The 18190-nt window shown below is 35.9% G+C and overlaps 1 protein-coding gene across 1 annotated transcript in view; it reads left to right on the top strand.

Annotated features, from left to right (window-relative positions):
- LOC141332743 (signal peptide, CUB and EGF-like domain-containing protein 2) overlaps positions 1-17610 on the top strand; it is a 29076-nt gene extending 11466 nt beyond the window's left edge. The window contains exons 4-6 of the mRNA XM_073837706.1: positions 10579-10713; positions 13980-14035; positions 17452-17610. Of these exons, the coding sequence (XP_073693807.1) occupies positions 10579-10713; positions 13980-14035; positions 17452-17610 (350 nt within the window). The remainder of the gene's footprint in view (positions 1-10578; positions 10714-13979; positions 14036-17451) is intronic.
- The last annotated feature ends 580 nt before the right edge of the window (positions 17611-18190 follow it).

Raw genomic sequence — 18190 nt, 5'->3', positions numbered from 1 at the left:
AAGTTGATTTAACTTAAAATTTTAAGGCAGCTGCTGAACTTAAGTTTTTAAGTTGAATCTGATGAAAACCTTTTACAGTGTAACCACACCCTAGTTGACACTTTCATATGAATTCATACAATCTGATTGGCACGAAAACATACAATTTGTTGGTACAACATCATCATAAGCGTCCACCTCTAACCCCACCCAAGTTGACGATTTTCTATGAATTCGTACAATCTGTAGGTAAATTGTCACTATAAAGGTCCAGCCCTAACCCCACCCATGGTTGGTGATTTTGCCTGAATTTGTGTGATCTGATTGGCATGAAAACATACAATTTGTTGGTAAAACGTTGCCATTAAGGTCCACCACTAACCTTACCCCTAGTTGTTGATTTTGTGTGAATTCATGCAATCTGATTGGTACAAAAACATGCGATTTGTAGGTAAAACATCACAATAAAGGACGACCTCTAACCTCACCCCTAGTTGGTGATTTTGTATGAATTTGTACAAACTGATTGGCACAAAAACATACAATTTGTAGGTAAAATGTCATCATAAGCGTCCACCCTTAACCCCACCCCTAGTTAGTGAATTAATATAAATTTGTATGATCTGATTAGCTCGAAAACATACAATTTGTAGGTAAAACATCACCATAAAGGTCCACCCCTAACCCCACCCCTACTTGGCAAAATCATATGAATCTGTACGATCTGACTGGCACAGAAACATACCATTTTTAGGTAAAATGTCACCATGAAGATTCACACCTGACCCCACCCATAGTTGGCAATTTTGTAAGAATTCGTATGATTTGATTCCCACGAAAACATACAATTTGTAGGTAAAACGTCACCATAAAGGTCCACCTCTAAACCCATCCATAGTTGGCAATGTCATATGAATTTGTATGATCTGACTGGCATGAAAACATGCAATTTGTAGGTAAAACATTACCATAAACGTCCACCCCTTACCCCACCCCTAGTTGGTTAGTATGGATTTGTACAATCTGATTGGTATGAAAATGTATGATTTTTAGCTAGTGAAATCAGTGAAATATCAAATTAAGTTCCGTCCCAAGACCTAGCCCTTTAGGGGGATGCAACCAAATTAATAAAATTTTTACAAACTGTCTTGGAACTGTTGGTCATTTCTGCATAAATGTTTGCACTCCCTCCGTCCTCCATTGTTAGACCAAACAAACATTCCCACCCCTAAATCACACAATTTGTTGAGCCAATGTTTTGAACATTTCCCCCTAATATTTTTTTGCAAATTCGCTAATAAAGTCTATCTTTGTCAAGCAATCCAATGCGTTCATGTTATTTTAGTCAAAATAGTTGTAGATAGAAACTTCCCAATGATATGAATTATTGGGCCTAAAACAAGCAAGGTACTCTTAAGCTATGTCTTTGAATGTTATAGTACAACCATGATACCATGCCTATAAAACTAAGGTATTACTACAATACAATGTCTAATAATACTGTATGGTAATCTATCTCTATACTTCTTTCCCTCAAAGTCAGCCCTTCATTTTTCACTTTCTCTAACTTTTCTCTTTATCCTCCTCCTCAAAATCTCTCTCTCTCCTTCTCCCGTCCTGTCTTTGCACTCTCCCTCTCTCTGTATTTTCTTGGTTATCTTGGCTGTGGGTCTCATTGGAGTAACTCCAGGCTGTTTCCCTAGAGGCGATAGACTTGCCTTCTATTTGACATCTTTATTGTGGAATGTCTCAAATACAAGTCTAAATGATGGCTCTGGGAACTAAGACAAGGCCGTAGAGGGCCATCAGCAGCACTGAGGGGGCTCTCCTGTTCGAACCCCCCCCCCCCTCCTTCTGCTGCTCTTGTTATATCTTTCCCTCCGCTTCCAGCTTTCTGTGTCTGACTCGCTACATTTCTCTTCGTTTCTTTCCGTCTTGTCCTCTCCTGGATTTAATCTGGTTCTGTCTGTCTTTGTCTCAGCCCTCTCCTCCACCTCTGCCTAGAAATAGATTGACACAGAAAAAGTCAATCATTTAGAGATTTTTCTCTCCCTGTCCTCTTCTTTGCCTTGCATGATGTTTCTCTTTTGAGTTAGTTTAATCTTCATTTGAGGGGTTCGATATAGCATTTGTGGCATAAAGTTTATTACCACATAAACGCCAGTATCTGTCTTTCGGTAGAGCTTCGAAACATTCAATGAGACACTTCCTCGGTCAAAGAGAAGTCATATGGCGCTTCGTCATGTTTCCTGTTAATCTCTCCTGTCTGCTTAATGCTGATGCTTCTCATTCACACATCATCTGTGTGTGTGTGTTTGTTTGCTCTTTCGAAACCTTATTCATTCTCATTGACGTTTTAACGCCATATGACGTTTTCTCATAGCAGCCCTCATGTTTCTCATTGGCATCTGTGTGCATTATGGCAAGTTCAGATGGAAGTGAAACCACTAGAACTATTGACTTTCTCAAAAGGTTAAATGAATCATGTTTATGATGACCTTTTCCTGTAATCTCTTTTTTGTGCTTTTGACATTCTCTTTCTATTTCATTTTCTCCTAGTGTGTATTTCTTAACCTTTCCTGAGATAATTAATGACTTCTTCTTTAGCTAGATTTTTATATTTTCTGATGAAAATATGATTGCTTCTCCCACCATGGCATTGTTTGAAGGGCTAAGCCATTTGACATTATATTTCAGCAGACTTGCGTTCACTGTACTTGTGTTTTTGTTTTGTTTTCAGCTACCAATAAAAGTAGCATTCAGTACACAGATACCCAACCCGCCCAAGCACATGGGATGAGCAATAGCAAAAGTGATGCTTGCCTTAATGTGGCTTGTGCCACTGATTATGCTCTGCATAAACACACACGCACACACTCGCAGAGTGTGTTCAAACAAACCTACTGAGCGCTAACCAAACCGCAAGCTCTTTGAAATGGTACGGAAATCAGTGCTGTGGCTTGTTTGCCTGGCTGATCTTGTGTAGGAAGTCGTTTTAGATCTCCACATGTTAACAAGTTAAAGCTTTAATTGATTTAAGATTGGCTAATGGGGGGCTGATTAAAGAGCAATTTACTGCAGTTCCTCTGTCTTTTTCATTTCCATTCTTATTTGTTTTTTCTCTCCGTGCAGGCAGCTGGACCCAATGTGTTGATCATTTGGCTCTTTTTTTATGAATGCCTGTGCTGCCGCTGCTGTTTATTTATCTTTTGGCTGCTTTTCCCTTCTCGCTCCAACATCAGAATGGGAGGAGAAGACTCATGTAGTTACAATTACAACAGGGGTGATGTTGAACTGAGGTCACTTTAAATGAAAGAATTTACAGCACCGTTCTGTTGTGTTTACTACAATTCAACTCAGCTCTTCTTTTTTCTTGACTTCTGTTTTTTTTTCTGTTCTGTTTGTGTTGCTTCGCTTTGCGTGTTCTTCACTTGTTTTGAGTTCATTTAACTTCTGTTTTTTTTTTTCTGTTCACTTCTGTTAGGACCAGTTCACTACCCTTCTGTTTTGTTGTTCTATTTGTCTCGTTGCTTCTGTTCTTTTCTTCAATTCGCTTCTTTTGAGTTATTTCAATTCTATTTTGTTCTGTTTGCTTTACTCTGCTTCCCTTCTGGTCTGTTCTGTTTTGTTTACTTCTGTTGAGTTATTTTCGCGTCACTTCTCTTTTGTTCTGTTTGCTTCACTTTGCTTCTGTTTTTCACTTCTGTTCACCACTTTTGAGTTCATTTCACTTTTGTTTTGTTTCCTTTACTTTGCTTCACTTTTTTGAGTTCATATTACTTCACTTCTGTTTTGTTCTGTTCTATTTGTGTAATTTTGTTTCTTCATCACTTCACTTCAGTTCACTTCTCTCTTCTTTTCTTCTGGTCACTTGTTTTGAGTTCATTTCACCTCTGTTTTGTTCGCTTTACTTTGCTTCACTTCTGTTGACTTCTGACTTCTGTTTTGTTCTGTTCTGTTTGTCACTTTGCGTCTGCTCTTAAATTCACTTCTGTTCACTTCTTTGGAGGTAATTTCGCTTCACTTCTGTTTACTTTACTTCACTTCTGTTCTGTTCACTTGTGTTCTGTTGAGATCAATTCATTACACTTCTAATTTATTCTGTTCTGTTTGTGTTGCTTCATTTTGCTTCTGCTTTTCACTTCTGTTCACTTATTTTAAATCCATTTCATTTCGCTTCACGCCAGTTCTGTTCACTTCTGTTGAGTTCATTTCACTTCACTTCTGTTTTGGTCTGTTCTGTTTGTGCTGTTTCTCTTTGCTTCTGTTTTTCACTTCTTTTGTTCACTTCTTTTCGCTAAACTGTGCTTCACTCCAGTTCTGTTCACTTTTTTCATTATACTTCTGTTTTGTTCTGTTCTGTTTTTGTCACTTTGTTTCTTCACTTCTTCCGTTCAATTCTCTTTACTTCTGTTCACTTGTTATGAGTTCATTTCACTTGTTTTCTTTGCTTTACTTCGCTTCACTTCTATTCTGTTCACCTCTGTCTTCTGTTGCGATAAATTCACTTCTATTTTTTTCTGTTTGTCACTTCTCTTCACTTCACTTCACTTCACTTCACTTCACTTCACTTCACTTCACTTCACTTCACTTCACTTCACTTCACTTCACTTCTGTTCACTTAAAGGTTGTATCAGCGAATTCTAGCCTGAAACATAAAGTGTCAAATTCAGCTGAGCTTTCTTCACGATCCGCTCGCTGCTTGCCCCATAAATTGTCTGTGAAAAAACCGCGTCTCTCTGGTCAGCCTAGGGTCCGAGATATGCCAAAAAAAACAATCGGCACTACCAACCTTTCCACAGATAAACAAACAGTGTTCCAACCAATCAGCGTCAGGGGTTTGGTGTTGTGGACTTTCGCTCCGCCTCCCTCACATCCCTGCACCAGTAGGAAAGTCCACAACACCAAACCCCTGACGCTGATTGGTTGGAACACTGTTTGTTTATCTGTGGAAAGGTTGGTAGTGCCGATTGTTTTTTTGGCATATCTCGGACCCTAGGCTGACCAGAGAGACGCGTTTTTTTCACAGACAATTTATGGGGCAGGTAGTGAGCGGATCGTGAAGAAAGGTCAGCTGAAATTGACACTTTATGTTTTAGGCTAGAAATCGCTGATACAACCTTTAACTTTAGTTCATTTAACTTTAGTTTTGTTCGCTGTTGAATTCATTTAACATCACTTCTGTTTTGTTCCATTCTGTTTGTGTTATTTTGCTTTTGCTTCTGTTTTCTCCTTTTAAAGTTCATTTCACTTTTGTTTTGTTCTGTTTTCTTTCCGTTTGTCACTTTGTTTTTGTTTTTCACTTTCTTCTGTTCACTTGTTTTGGAGTTAATTTCACTTCTGTTTTGTTCTCTTTACTTCAATTCTATTCTGTTCACACCTGTCTTATAAGTTTACTTTACTTCACTTCTATTTTGTTCTGTTCTGTTTGCCTTGTTTTACTTCTGTTTACCTCACATTGCTTCTGTTCACTTCACTTCTACTCCATTCACATCTATTGAGTTCTTTCCACTTCGCTTCACTCTTCTCCACATCTTTTCTGTTCTTTTCACTTCTAAATTCACTCCATCTTGTCTTTTTTCTGTCTTCTGTTTCTTTTTTGTCCCAATTTGTGTAGTCCTGTTTACTGCTAAACTTCTGTTTCTGTTCAGTACAGTTCAGTTTATTTCTCTTTAGCTCACTTCTGTTCAGTTCAGTCCTCTCCTCGTACTCTTTAAATCTTGTGCCTTCTCTTTCGTTCTGCCCTGAATTTCTCTCTCAATTTCCTTTTCCCTCATCTTCTGTCTCTCTCCCTTTCTTTTTCCCTCTTTTTCTCTCCCTGTTGTGTCATGTCATCTTAGATCTCTTCCAAATTAAAGTTTACATAAGAGCAATCAAACAAAACAAAAGCATTCTAGTTTAAACTCGCAGACCAGGATGCCAGGGCTCTTGTTTAAATTTTGGCAGAGAGGGCCTTAATTGAGAGATGACAGCTGAAATGTTATTTTTTTCCCTCCTTTTAAAGCAAGAGAGGGCTGTCACACTGATGATATCTGTTTCCATTCCCACATTAAACACGGCGCACTACACGCTCGCAGCTATAGAGTCACTCGAGACGGAGGCAGCCAGCATGTCTTCTCTAAACCCTCCTATCAAATATTACTCTAGTCCGTGAACTGACAAATGAGAAACAAGCCACCACAACTGGATTGTTAAATGTGGCAATAAACAGATAAAAGCTTGTGATCTGGGTGGCCTCATATCTGAGAAGAAATGCGTTTCAGGGAGGAAAGAAAAATAGCGAAGGGAAAGTGGAAAGATAAAGTGACAGCCTACAAAATAGCAACATACCGTTTCTTTTGGAAGGCTCAAGGTATCAACCACAAAGTTTCATTAATTAATTAAACACTTGTAAATGAAGATCGCAAATTATTTAGAATGTGCTCGGGGGTAAAATGTAATTAGGAAAAGCTTGTGTATTTAGGGTGTTACATGGCAACAGTTTGCAAGAGGAAAATTTTATTGCTCAGAGTTTGCTCTTTTATAGCTTAGGAGACCTAGAGTTTTAGTTTGTTTCGTTTATCATTTTTTAAAATGTATGTATTAGCTTTAAACTAATCAAAAAGTGACATTTATAAGGTCCAAAAAAATTCTGTTTCAAATAAATGCAGTTTTATTCCTCTAATAATCCTGAAAATGAAAATGATTTCTCCAAAACTATTTTATTATAATATTACTTTGGTTTGGTTACTTTTTAATATATTACTTCATTAAAATATTACCTGTTTTCAACACTGATGATAATAATAAATGTTTTTTGATAATCAAATCAGCATTTTAAAATGTTTTCTTAAGTATAAGACTGGAGCAATGGCTAAATTACATGTTTAAATACATTAAAATAGAACATATTACTGTTTTTACAGTATTTTTTATTAAATAAATGTCGCATTGGTAAGATTGTATGGGTCAAAATTATTAATTTTTCTTTTATGACAAAAATCATTAGGATATTAAGTAAAGAGCATGTTCCATGAAGATATTTTGTACATTTCCTACTGTAAATATGTCAAAACTTAATATTTGATTAGTAATATGCATTGCTAAGATGTTAATTTGGACAAATTTAATGGTGATTTTCTCAATATTTAGATTTTTTTTGCACCCTCAGATTCCAGATTTTCAAATAGTTGTATCTCGGCCAAATATTGTCCTATCCTACATACATACATCAATGAAAAGCTTATTTATTCAGTTTCAGATTATGTATGAATTTCAATTAAAAAAAGATGACTGGTTTTGTGGTCCAGGGTCACATATTATAAAATTACTTTGCATTATATACTTCGAATTCCATAAATAGAAGAATTTGATGATAAATATTTAAATTTCTGAGATTCTTTTAAATTTTTTTAAATATTAAATCCATTTAAAATAGAAGCATTTTCACAAGTAATCTCAGACTTTGAAACCCTACTGTGTAGTGCAAAAAGCTTTCGGTTCCTGGAGCAGACAGGGATGCCTCTGTGGACGAGGGCATAAAGACCCCCTCTCTCGATGGGTACAGTAGTTAATAGGACACTAAAGGCCTTGCTGTCTCGGCTGTGTTAACGAGACGCCTCACGGATGCTAAAATAAGAGTAATGTCGACAGGTAAAGCCAGGAGCCACATAATAAACCACTGTGACCAAATTAAACTGTGGTTGTGTCTGCATGTTGTGGATGAGTCCTACATTCATACATGTCTTTTAGCTGATGCATATTATCATGTAACTTATTAGAAAAAAACAGATAAATAATGTTAGCCCAAATAAACTGTACAAACACAAAAGATGGAGTTCATTAGACAGTTAGTCTCCTTTAGTCTAGTAGTCTTAGCTTGTAAGCTACACAGGAGATGACAGTAAAGTCACTGGACTGAATAGTGTGCTTTTGTGCCTCTGCGCACAGGCGCTAACGGCTGTAAAGGTCTTTACGCACACAAATAAAGAGCTTGTAAAACTTGCTGCCTCTCAACGCACTCCAAACAGACAGGGCTGTAAACACAAACACACGTTCACTTAGCTGTCACACGCTGCTGTTATCAAAAGACATGTAAACGTGACACAGTGCGGGAACACAGCACTGCAATGCACAGCAATGCACAGCAATGACTTTGAGCGTGTTTGTGAGGGCAGTGCTGATAATTCAGGTATGACAGTGGAGGACACTGGCATGTTGTTTCCACACCTCATTTACAAAAGCTTTGATGCTCATTCATCCTTCCAGTGTATAACATTCAATGCGAGTTTTATAAGGAGCTTGTAAACAGTAGAACTAGATTATACTAAACAAGATGGATGGAAACATACCTACACAGACTGACAGTGCATACACACACAAGATGTATATAGGCACCCGTCAGGCTGTAGCGAAGCAATTCAGTAGAGAATCAAATGCCAGAAGGGGTGAGAAGCTATAAAAAAGCTATATGGACTTCAACTTTGTTAATTAAAAAAAAATGTGTATCTGTTCATTAATTTATATTCTTTATAAATGTCACTTACATTGAAGCTGTATCTATATTTCTTTCAATGTAGTTTTTGTGCAGTGCATTATATAAGAATATTGAAAAATTGTTTTAGTTCTTTACTCTTTGTTCAATCTTCTTGTGCTGTATAATTTCCTGTCTTAAAGTATGATTTAGGGCATGAGTCTTTTATAAGAAAGTTGCATTATTAAATTCAATGTGACCACATGGAAGCTCGATGGTTAAAATAATAAAAAAACTACATGAAGTATTTTTTATTATTTATTCAAGTATTTTCAGCACAAATAATGCTGTTGCAATGTTTAATGGTAGTTGTATTCAGGTTTAAAGTTTGGTACTGTACGTTGTCTATTCAAATGATAAATACATTGTAAATGTTTTTTTGTTTGGTTTTAGTTGGGTTTGTTTTGCCTTGATTTTGTTTAGTTTGTATTGGTTTTGTCTACTTTTGTTTAGTTTTGTCATGTTTTTTGGTTTGGTTACTTTCAATCTTTTTTTGTTTGTTTAAATTGTTTGTTTGGGGATTTTTTTGTTTTGTTTCATTTTTTTTTTTTTGCATGTTTTTTGTTTGGTTGGTTTAATTTAGTTTTGGGTTGTTTTGCCTTGTTTTGTTTGGTTTTATCTGCTTTTGTTTAGTTTTGGTTTTTGTGTTTGATTTTGTTAGGGTCTTTTTTGTTTGTTTTCTTTGGTTTCATTTGTTTTGTTTTGCATGTTTTTTTAGTTTGAATTCATTTAGTTTGGTTTCATTTGGGTTTGTTGTGCCTTTTTTGTTTGGTTTTGTCAGCTTTTGTTTAGTTTTTTTGTGTGTGTGTGTGTTGTTTTGGTCTTTGTTTTTTTGTTTTTTGGTTATTTTTGGTCTTTTTTCGCTCCATAATCTTTTTTTTCTTTTTTACATTTTGTGCCTGATTTTGTTTGGGGCTTATTTTTATTTTTTATTTTTTTTATTATTATTATTATTATTTTTTTTTTTTTCATTTTGGGTTTTGTTTTCATTAATATTTTAAAATATTTTGATTTTGTCTGATTTTGTTTAGTTTTGGTTTGTGTTTTGTTCTTGTTTGTGTATTTTTCTTCGTTTGGTTTGGTTACTTTTGGTCTTTTATGTTAGTTTGTTTTCATTAGTTTTTTAGGGGTTTGGTTTTGTTTGGGGCTTTCTTTTCTTTTCTTTTCTTTTTTTTTCTTTTCTTTTCTTAATACAACCAGAATTTGCATGTTGTCTGTTCAAATTATAGCTATGTGAATTCCAAACATGATCCCCTTTAGTGGCCTTCAAGTATTTATGCTGATTACGGACCTGTAACCTGTAGTCTGAGGTGGGAAAATATGTTATTATAAATGTTCAGCAGTAGACTTTTTAAATTAAATAATAAGGAAGAAAATTTCATGGACAAATGTCCTTTGAGAAAGACATGCCACATTGCTAAAAAGTGACAGAAGAGTGGCAGTGGTGTTACTCTGAGATATAATAGCACCCCTGAGAGAGAGTTATGGGCTGTCGACTCCACAGAGGCAGGTTGCTGTGTTAAGGCTGCATAAAACTCACTCATGTGTGTTACTGGTCTCCAGTGTCACGCTGTTACTCAAACCAACATACCCACAATGCCATTTATAGAGCTGTCAGAGACTCAGCAATGAGCAAACACATATACAGACTGGACAGTAGATTTACTTACAAGATACTCACATTCAAACAGAGTTTAAAAAATGTAAAAAGTTTAGCCAAATTAACAATTTAGCCAACATTGCTAAAGGTCTGGATAATGGGTATTGTTTTAAATTTCTTATTCCAGCTGGAATGATTGGATGTCTGTTTACTGGTTTATTTGTCTGGTAGATGTGTTTGAAAACTGGAAAATCAAACTACTCATTTAATCAACATTCCTCAGTAGCCACATTCTTCAGTAGTCGATAGTCTCCGAGAGGAAATCAAGGAAAATCAGTTCCGGATAAACAAACACTGTTGCAAATACCTGAGCTGAGCCGGCTTTGGTTACGCATAGAGACAAAGCTTGATGGTTTTGCCCAGATCCTTATGCTTGAATGACTGTGTTTGTGTGCTTTGTAATGACCGTGTGTTTGTGTCTCTCTAGATGTGGATGAATGTCTGGACAACAACGGCGGCTGTCAGCAGATCTGCGTGAACACCATGGGCAGTTACGAGTGCCAGTGCAAAGATGGCTTCTTCCTGAGTGACAACCAGCACACCTGTATTCACCGTTCGGATGGTGAGTCTCATCCTATTAATACTGCATATTTGTCCTAACTACTCGAGGCAATAACTTCATTGTTTGCTTGTTTTTGTAGTTTTTTTTTCACATTGGGCTGAATTGCATCGCCTGCAGTGAAATCTCATTGGTATAAATTCCTGCTATGTAATTAAATCTGTGCCAAAATTATTAAATGTAACTTTTAGAGCACTGATCAAAATATTTTGTTATATTATATTAAACATTTTAAGCTGCAAGTTAAGGTGTAAATGCATAAAAATATGCATATTAATACATTTTTGTCTTATTTTTAAAGAATAAAAAAAAGTTAACTTATGAGTTTGGTCTCTTATTAAGTAATTTTAATTATTAAAATTGTACTATTACTATTATATAATAATTTTCAATTATTATTATTACAATACTTGTAATTATTTAAAACATAAACATTAGATAAATTAATTAAATTATTATAAAAATGTAAATTACACAAATTTTAAGATGCAAGTCAGGTATGTATATTATATATAAGTTTGTATAGTAGTAGTAGTAGTAGTAGTTTTATTGTCATTGTACACTTGCATTTACAACGAAATTTAAAAGTGCCAACCAGTCAAAGTGCAACAGTCATACATACATTTCAACAAAGAAATGCTAATTAATCTAAAATAATAAAATAAATATATACATACATAGATAGATAAAAAAAAATATATAAGATGAATAAGTAAATATAGACAATAAAAAAATTGTACCCAGTCGCATTCACCATCTGTCCGTTTTGTTACGCATCTCTTGAAACCCATGTTTTTGAATTATTTAGAGTGGTTATAGCTGTTGGATAAAAACTGTTTTTAAGTCTGTTTGTCCTGGCTCTAATTGTCCTGTATCGCCTCCCTGACGGTAACAATTCAAACAGATGATATCCAGGATGTGATGTGTCTTTGATTTATAGACACTAGTATAGACACTCTAAATGGTTTTGTTTGTTAATTTGTTTGGTTTCAATTGTTTTTTGTTTGTTTTGGTTGTTTTTTGGTTTTTCTTGCCTTGTTTAATTTTGTTTTGTTATATTTTGTTTTGACTGGTTTTGTATTGTTTTTTGTGCTCTTTTGTTTGTTTGTTTTTTTTTTTGTTTTTTTGTTTTGTTTTTTTGTTTGGCTTGTTTTGCTTGTTTAATTTTGTTTCACCTTTTTTGTTTTGTTTTTTCATCTGGTTTTGTTTGTTTTGTGGGTTTTTTTAGATTGTTTTGTTTAATTTTGTCGCAGTTTGTTTTACCTTTTTGTTTTCGATTCATTTGTTTTTGTCTGGTTTTATTTCTAAAGTGTTGTTTGGTTTGGTTTCTATTTGTCTTTGTTTTTTGGTTTTACTTTATTTGTTTTTGTTTTATTTTTGTTTTGTTTGGGGCTTTTTTTATTTTTTATTTGTTCATTTGTTTTTTGTTTAACAAAATGCTGTAGTAATACAACCAGCATTTTTTTATGCTTTCTATTCAAATTATAGCTATCTAAATTCCAAACGTGATTGCCTTTTGTGGTTTGCAAGTATCTATAGTGATGCATTAAAATATAGAATTGCATGTGCAGTTAAATTTTTGTTATTATAATAACCACTATTTAAGGGCTGTCTGTGAAAAGTAATGTCCATCTCTTCTGGCACAAATTTAATTCCATAGTAAACATCAAGTTGTGATATTCTGTTCATTTTACTGTTATTGATTGATATTACTCGCTGCTGAAAGCTTGTTGTGTCCCATTGGGCTGTTTTCTTATTTTTATTTCCATGTGTGCTCATTGTCATTGTGGCTTCAGAACAGCCAATTCAGCGGCATCTCATTTCTGTACTTGTCTTGAACCCTGGTTAGAGCTGAAGGTCAGAGGTCGAAGTTGAAGGCATGAATGCGCAGGCGGCCAGCGGGCATGTCTTTGTGTGCGCATGGTGCATTCGGTTCAAATGCTCGGTAAAGTCAGTTGTGACGTGTGACTTCATGACGTGTGCATGTGCAGATCATGCGACCTTCTCATTCCGCCTGTCAGATTTAACTAATGATGCTTCTCCAAGTCGAGGCGGATGCGTTCCCACACACTATGCAAATCTAAACGATATACACACATAGTCATGAATGAGAGTGGGTTGCTTCGTAATCACATCTTTGATGTCTCTCGCAATCATGTGTGGAATGTAGAGAGGAGTGTTCGACCCCCTTCTTTTCATCCTCTCCTACTTTTTAAGGCTTTGTTCACTGGAGATATATATATATATATATATATATATATATTATTATATTATTATATTATTATATTATATTATATTATATTATATTAATATGATTTTTCCTGATTTTACATTTCATGGGAGAAGATTGGAGGAGGAGGATAATTATAGAGCCAGTCAGGAGCTGGACAGAAAAATATAGAATATGAGAGAGAGGATACAGAAACAGAAACAGAAATGCTCCATATTTGCTTTTCGGGAAGCCCATAACTCCTCTGGTGAATCTCTGCTTCTGCATGTAGTATTTTTACTTCAAAAGCAAATCTTCTGTAAATACTGTAGTAGTGTGTGTGTGTGTGTGTGTTTTTATGTGAGTGCGTGGTGCATTTGTGTACTTGTCTGTAAACAAGCTAAAGGCTTGTTTTTGTGGATTGCTAACTGATGTGCTGTGGCAGTCCCGGATGGCTCTGCACGCTACTCTCTCTCTCACACACACACACACACACACACACACACACACACTGCTCTATATATCCACTGTAAACAGAAGAGGAATCAGAAACTCTCCACGGGAAAGACTGGGCATCTTTTGCATGCACTAACTTGATGAGGAATACAGTTATGCTCAAAGTTGACAAGAACCTTAAAAAAGTAAAAATAAATAAATAAATAAAAGAGCCAATGAATATTCATGTTTTTTTGTACTTTATGTAGTATTTTATTTATTAGTTTGTTTTAGTATGTTAATATGTTTATAATTTCATATAATTTAAATAATAATAATAATAATAATAATAATTGCATAATAAAAATAATTGAATTATGTAATATTCATTTGGAAATTGAGTGAGTTAGTGATGCAGAAATGACACACTGCACCTTTAAGCCAATGTACAGTTTTTCTCATCTGCCTTGGTCTCGCAGTCGGACACACTGATTACAAACAGGCAAGCTTTCACACGTTTAATCTCACCCTAAATGAACCTCTCACCTTCCTTCATCACCCTCACTCATCAATAGCGTGTGTTTGAGAATCTGTGTGTGAAAGTGTGTATGTTTCTTGTTTACAGTTCGTCTGTCACCAGTATGGCCCATTGGCTCGTGTCTGAGACTTATGTATACGTTTGTAAGTGAGAGATGTGTGGTGTTGTGTGTTTACAATTCTTCACTCACCAGTGCGTCCTACTGGCCTGAGTCTAGCGCAGTGTTATGCGAGTGTGTGTGTGTGTGTGTGTGTGTGTGTGTGTGTGTGTGTGTGTGTGTGTGTATGTGTGTAACATTGGCGCCGTCTGTCTGCTGTGGAAAACTAGAGCTCTATAAGAGGCCATGTTCTTTTGACTCAGGCTTCTGTCAGTTCTATTGACCTGTGTGGGTCACCGTTTTACTGTATGTCCACTTCTGCAACACCTCATATAGTTTATGAAAGAATGTGGTTTACAGTAGTTGTCATGGTCTGTTGAATATGCATAAAGGAATAATCATATGCAAAAAGCATATGCTATCTGTCTGTCTACCTGTGTATTGTATGTCTGTCTGTCTGTCTGTCCATCTGAATAGACAGATTGATAGACAGGTTTAGTGATGGATAGACAGACTGAGGGATGAATAATAAGAGATATATAGATTGACAGATGTATCTATCTGTTTATCTGTCTGTCTATCATCTGTCTGTCTGAATAGACATAGATAGACAGACAGGTTGAGGGAGTAATAGATATAGAAATGTATAGACAGACAGATTTATACACAGACTGAGGGATGAATAGACAGGTGATTGGAAAGATAGACAGATTGAGGGATGGATAGATATACAAAAGGGAAAGACAGACTGAGAGATGGATAGACAGATAGATTGAGGAATGAATAGATATAGAAATTGATAGATAGGTATATGGAAAGATATACAGATTGAGGGATATCTATCTGTCTGTCTGTCTCTCTGTCTGTCTGTCTGGATAGACAGATGGGTGGACAGACAGGTTGATGGATAAATAGACAGATGCATAGATTGAGGGATGAATAGATATAGAAATTAATATACAGATTGACACACAGACTGAGGGATGATAGACAGATGGATAGACAGGTGGATGGAAAGATAGACAGATTTGAGGGTATCTATCTATCTGTCTATCTAGCTTAATAGACGGATAGAATGGATGGATTGACAGAGGTAGACAGACAGGTTGAGGGATAAATAGACAGATGTATAGATAGTTGGAGGGATGAATAGATATAGAAATTGATAGACAGATTTATACACAGACTGATGGATAGACAGATTTGAGGGTATCTATCTATCTGTCTATCTAGCTAAATAGATGGACAGAGTAGATGGATAGACAGAGGTGAACAGACAGGTTGAGGGATGAATAGACATTTATAGATAGATTGAGGGATGGATAATATAGAAATGGATAGATAGACAGACAGATGGATAGACTGACTGAGGGATGAAAAACAGATAGACAGGTGGATGGAAAGATAGACAGATTGAGAGATATCTAATCTTTATCTATCTATCGATGAAGAGACAGATGGGTGGACAGACAGGTTGAGGGATAAATAGACAGATGTATAGATAGATTGAGGGATGAATAGATATATAAATGGATAGACAGATTGATACACAGACTGAGGGATGATAGACAGATGGATAGACAGGTGGATGGAAAGATAGACAGATTGAGGGATATCTATTTATCTATCTATCTGTCTATCTACTGTATCTAGCTAAATAGACAGAGGTGGACAGGTTGAGGGATGAATAGACAGATGTATAGATAGATTGAGGGATGAATAGATATAGAATAGACAGATGGCTAGACAGGTGGATGGAAAGATATACAGATTGAGGGATATCTGTCCATGTATCTATCCATCTATCTATCCGTCTGTATGTCTAGATAGATGATTAGACAGATGGATAGATAGATTGAAGGATGAATAGATATAGAAAAGGATAGACAAACTTATGGATAGACAGACTCAGGGCTGAATAGACAGACGGATAGATAGGTGGATGAAAAGATAGACAAACCGATAGATTGAGAGATGGATAGACAGGCAAATATTATCTATCTATCTATTTGTTTATTTGTGTGTGTGTGTGTGTGTGTGTGTGTGTGTGTGTGTCTATCTGGCAAACTGTCTATCTGTCTATTTTTCCATCCGTCTGTCTATCCATCCCACAATCTATCCATTTGTCTGGATGAACAGACAGATACAGACAGATAGATGGATAGACAGACAAAGAGATGTGTAGACAGATTAATGGATAAGCAGATGGATTGGCAGATTGAAGGATGAATAGACACACAGATGTAATGACGGACAGACAGATTTATTGCGTGATAGATATATGGATGGGCAGACTGCTTATCCATGTCCATGTCAATCAATCACTCCTGGATCCATCAATTCAATTCCTATCTGTTTGTGAACATCTATCCATCCATCAGTCAGTCTATCCATCTGTGTATCACAGTATGAGTTGGAATAAAAAAGCACATGCACACAAGTTCACACACAGAAGGAAACAATAAAACCTGATAGCTCTGAGTTGTCAGGGACGTGTTTCCATTATTGTTTTTTTTCTTTCATTATTCTTTTTTATAGTCATGTCTCAAGCATTCCTGGGAAAGGGTGACTATTGTTTTTTTGGATGCCTCTAGTTTACACAGTTATAAACTGAGTTCCTGCTCCAAATGGCCCAGTGCCACCGATGGAGGAGTCAGAGCAGCCTAACCTAGTGAACGTAAACCCGTCATTTTCTGTCATCTCTATTCCCCGCTCTGGATGGAAACACAGTAGATTGTAGATTCTTCTTTTTATTACATTATCAGCCTAGCTCATTTGCTTGCATATTATTTTTTCTCTGGAATGGAGAACAGGCCAAAGAGTGATGCTATGTATGCATGTATGCATCCAATATTAACTTTTTTTTTTGAGTGCCATTCCTGACCTGGTCAAACTTCATCTGACTTAACATGAATTTCATCAAGATCTGATCATGCTGCTGTTGCGTGTTCTGCTGACCCGAACGGTCCAGTTTGAAAATGAAGCACTGGCTCCTAATGGGATTTTAAATATGGCACAAGATGTCACCACATGTTGTGAAATAATAACCTTGTAAATTCTTCTCAACCGCTGAAATCCTGGCACTGTTGGTGGGTTGTAAATAAGGACTTTACTTTTTTTGTGCCCTGCCAACAGCCCGTCGGCTTCTTCGGACTCGGAACGGTAGAAGTAACCAATTGGTTTGGCAGTGTAGTGTGAATGAATAAGGACCTTTCCTAAATATTTAAAGGAATATTATATCTAAAAATGAAAATCCAGGTCATTCCAAACCTGTATGCTGCTATTTTTCCCATGAAACAAGAGGAGAGATTTTAAAACCTGTATATAGTGACCACATCTGTCAAGCTCCCAAGGCTATAAAAATAACAACCAATGCGTGCACAAAAGTGATGTTCCTGTCTACTCTGTGTGACATGAGGAGCTTCAGGTCTACCTGCCTATCTCTCTTTTTCTCTCTGTCAGGGAAAAATCATTAATGCGTTGGCTCACCCCAGCGCCACCTCTACAGTTCAGACGCTGGCAGAGAAATGCAGGCTGATGATTTATGAGCACATGAGAGGAATACGACTCAACCAAGCACAAGCACACTACACTCCTTTTCACACCTTTCATACACACTGATAGAGACACATTATCACATCTGCACATGAACATTAGATTATTGTAAAATCTTTTTTAAAGTGGATATATCCTATGGTAGTCTTACATGAACCTGGGAACTGTCTCATTTAGATGTTTCATTTTTAACAGCAAGAATGCATTGAACTGATCAAATGTGACAGTAAAAGACATTTATAATGTTACAAAAGATTTATGTTTCATGCAAATACTGTTCTTTTGAACTTTCTCTTCATCAAAGAATCCTGAAAATAAAAATGTATCACAGTTGCCACAAAGATGTTAAGCAACAAAGCTGTTTTCAACATAAAATAACATAGCATACACTACCAGTCAAAAGTTTTTGAACACTAAGATTAAGGTTTTTTTTAAAGAAGTGTCTTCTGCTCACCAAGTCTGCATTTCTTTGATCCAAAGTACAGCAAAAACAGTAAAATTGTAAAATATTTTTGCTATTTCGAATAACTGTTTTCTATTTGAATATATTTTAAAACATAATTTATTCCTGTGATCAAAACAAAATTTTCAGCATCATTACTCCAGTCTTCAGTGTCACATGATCTTTTAGAAATCATCCTAATAT

Source organism: Garra rufa, chromosome 4, assembly GCF_049309525.1.
Source record: "Garra rufa chromosome 4, GarRuf1.0, whole genome shotgun sequence".
NCBI classification, from domain to species: Eukaryota; Metazoa; Chordata; class Actinopteri; order Cypriniformes; family Cyprinidae; genus Garra; species Garra rufa.
Note: the sequence above shows the minus strand (reverse complement) of the source record. Positions and strands in the feature narration are given on the sequence as shown.